At 33.7% G+C, this 3,150-nt stretch overlaps 1 protein-coding gene across 1 annotated transcript in view; it reads right to left on the reverse strand.

Moving 5' to 3' along the window:
• The window catches only part of LOC111083918 (E3 ubiquitin-protein ligase Rnf220-like), a gene marked incomplete at both ends in the record, with an annotated part of 9,524 nt that extends 6,889 nt beyond the window's left edge, over positions 1 to 2,635 (reverse strand). The window contains 2 exons of the mRNA XM_022380657.1: positions 1,653 to 1,718; positions 2,593 to 2,635. Coding sequence (XP_022236365.1) covers positions 1,653 to 1,718; positions 2,593 to 2,635 — 109 coding nt within the window. The remainder of the gene's footprint in view (positions 1 to 1,652; positions 1,719 to 2,592) is intronic.
• Between the last annotated feature and the right edge of the window lie 515 nt (positions 2,636 to 3,150).

Below are 3,150 nucleotides of genomic sequence, written 5' to 3' on the forward strand. Positions count from 1 at the left end.
ATTGTTACAGAGTATTTTAGAACTGATACAAGGACAATTATATGTGCATTGTTACAGAATATGATATTCTGTAACAATGCACATATAATTGTCCTTGTATCAGATCTAAGATATTGTATAACAATGCACATATAATTGTCCGTGTATCAGTTCTAAGATATTTTGTAACAATGCACATATAATTGTCCTTGTATCAGTTCTAAGATATTCTGTAACAATCCACATATAATTGTCCTTGTATCAGTTCTAAGACATTATATAACAATGCCCATATAATTGTCCTTGTATCAGATCTAAGATATTGTATAACAATGCACATATAATTGTCCTTGTATCAGTTCTAAGACATTATATAACAATGCACATATAATTGTCCTTGTATCAGATCTAAGATATTGTATAACAATGCACATATAATTGTCCTTGTATCAGATCTAAGGTCCTTGTATCAGTTCTAAGCACATATAATTGTTCAATAGAGTTAGTGTAGTGGACGTTTATTTTACAAAACTTCTGTACCTTTGTTAAAGCTCTGTTCACACCTTTAGAAGATGTTCAATAGAACTGTTCTTATTGTAGACTTTACTCTTTTACCAACAGGAGTTGTTAAATTACCCTTTGACCAACAGGAGTTGTTAAATTACCCTTTTACCAATAGGAGTTGTTAAATTACCCTTTTACCAATAGGAGTTCCCGAACCACCCTTATTCACAGCTTCTGTTGTTATAATGAACACGTTTCTGATTTTTGTATTTGTGTTATTCGATCTACACGTTTGGAATTCCTCCAGTAAAAACGTATACAGATTTCATTATTGACCTTTAAAAATTTGAATATGACCTATTTATAATAAGCATGTTATCTACCGAAATATCATTATATTAGTCAAGTAAGGATACGTCTGTAAATCGTACTTGTTAATTTTAGTTAGCTGTTCAACTTCCTCTTCAAAATGGGATAACAATTTCCCGGAACTGATGGTCACTCCACACGCTGGACAAGACGACGACTGTCCATCCGACAGACCACTCTTCATCCCTTCTATAACGTAAAAAACAAAAGATTTAAGTAAATAATCAACTGAGAAATATATAATACGCAATAGTTGTTTACTTTTTTACTGATATATTAACCGGTAGTAGCGAAGAGACTAGCTTCTGTCTTGTATCAGTGTTAAGACGTTACATAACAATGTATAAAGTACACATAATTGTATAAAAAATTTTTACAATGGACGTTAATTATACAAAACTTCTGTACCTTCGTTAAAGCTCTGTTCACACCTTTAGAAGATAAAACATGCTACACCATCGTTGATGACAGATGTTTTCAGTATAACAAAGCATGCTACACCATCGTTGATGACAGATGTTTTCAGTATAATAAAGCATGCTACACCATCGACATTAACAAACGTTTCCAGCGTAACAAAACTCGCCGTACTAATGAGTTTATAGAATGTTATAAAACGCCTTATTTTTGTTCCTTAACACACACAATGGGATTCGGTAATAACACCCATATGAAAAAGAAGTGTTAAAAATTACCATCCATCTCATGATCAAACAACCTACTATGATATATATTTTAAATCGAATACATATTTTCTCTACGTAGAACGTAGGAGAAGAATAACAGAGAGAGCCGCTTACATGCCAGCGAGATTCTGAGGAACTCAGAGACTCTTTCTTTCTGCTGTACCCGGGAGAGGGCGTTCGCTATAATCAAAAGGATTATATTGAGATATCCATTTGTAATAAGCTAGATTTTGTAAAAATTACGTTTGTCAAAATAATAATAAGTAAAATCTGATTCAGTCCACCCATTATAATCACGTAGCTACTAATACAATACTGTCAAATCATGTTTCTGCCAAATGCCGAACTAAACGTAAGAACAAAAATGAAATTTAATTACATTTATTTAGCACTAATATTACCAGTATCAATACATGTATTAATATATGACCAAGATTGTATGGAGTGCATCGTTCATTTTTGTCGTGTTTGGAAACAGGTCTCACAATGGGACAGCGGTACGTTTATGGAATTTACAATGCTAAAATCCGGGGTTCGATTTCCCGCGAACACAACAGATATTTCGACTATCAAATCTTTGGGAATTCTTTTAATTTCTTGAGAGAAATATGTGTCGTTTTATTGTTGTTGTTTTTTTGCGTAGAGCAGTGGTTCCCAGCCTTTGTTCCATCAAGGACCCCTTTGATTATCATTTTTCCCCCCACGAACCCCATGTTTTTGAAAGATTCCGCCTACTCAAAAAACTGTTTTTTATTAACTAATAATTAACTCGTTCTCCCACTTTTCACTATCAAATAAAAGACATATATAACTGAGTGTGCAATTAAAACAAAAACATCAGTATTAAAAAAAACTTACTTGTTTAATGAGATGCTGTTACCTACGCGGACCCCCAGGGGTCTGGGAACCACTGGCGTAGAGCTACAGAATCTGAACTCTGTCCGCTGCGGGAAATCGAACTGTCAATCTTCGCGTTGACCTGACATTTAGTTCGGGTTTAACTTGTTATACATTTTCTACAACGCTAGGTAAATATTCCAAGTAAAACGCTTACCCTGTTTTGTGACGTTCCTTCGCTAGTTAACCTTTTGAAAGACCTGATGGAAAAAAATAAATGAATATTAATCAATAAATTTTATTGCATCTGTCGTACATGATTGTCTGGAGGAGATAAATAAATCAATTTTCTTCGACAAAAGTTAAATCTAACATGATTCTAACCCAATTATGCATCTACGTACAAGCTCGGCGAGTTAGTGCAGTGGACGTTAATTATACAAAACTTCTGTACCTTCATTAAAGCTCTGTTCACACCTTTAGAAGATGTTCAATAGAGTTAGTGTATTATGTTTTCAGTATAACAAAGCATGCTACACCATCGTTTTTAACAGATGTTTTCAGTATAACAAATCATGCTACACCATCGTCTATAACAGGTGTTTTCAGTATAACAAATCATGCTACACCATCGTCTATAACAGATGTTTTCAGTATAACAAAGCATGCTACACCATCGTTTTTAACAGAGATGTTTTCAGTATAACAGTATAACAAAGCATGCTACACCATCGTCTATAACGGAAAACATCTGTTAAAAACGATGGTGTAGCAT

Source organism: Limulus polyphemus, unplaced genomic scaffold (assembly GCF_000517525.1).
Source record: "Limulus polyphemus unplaced genomic scaffold, Limulus_polyphemus-2.1.2 Scaffold12112, whole genome shotgun sequence".
NCBI lineage: Eukaryota > Metazoa > Arthropoda > Merostomata > Xiphosura > Limulidae > Limulus > Limulus polyphemus.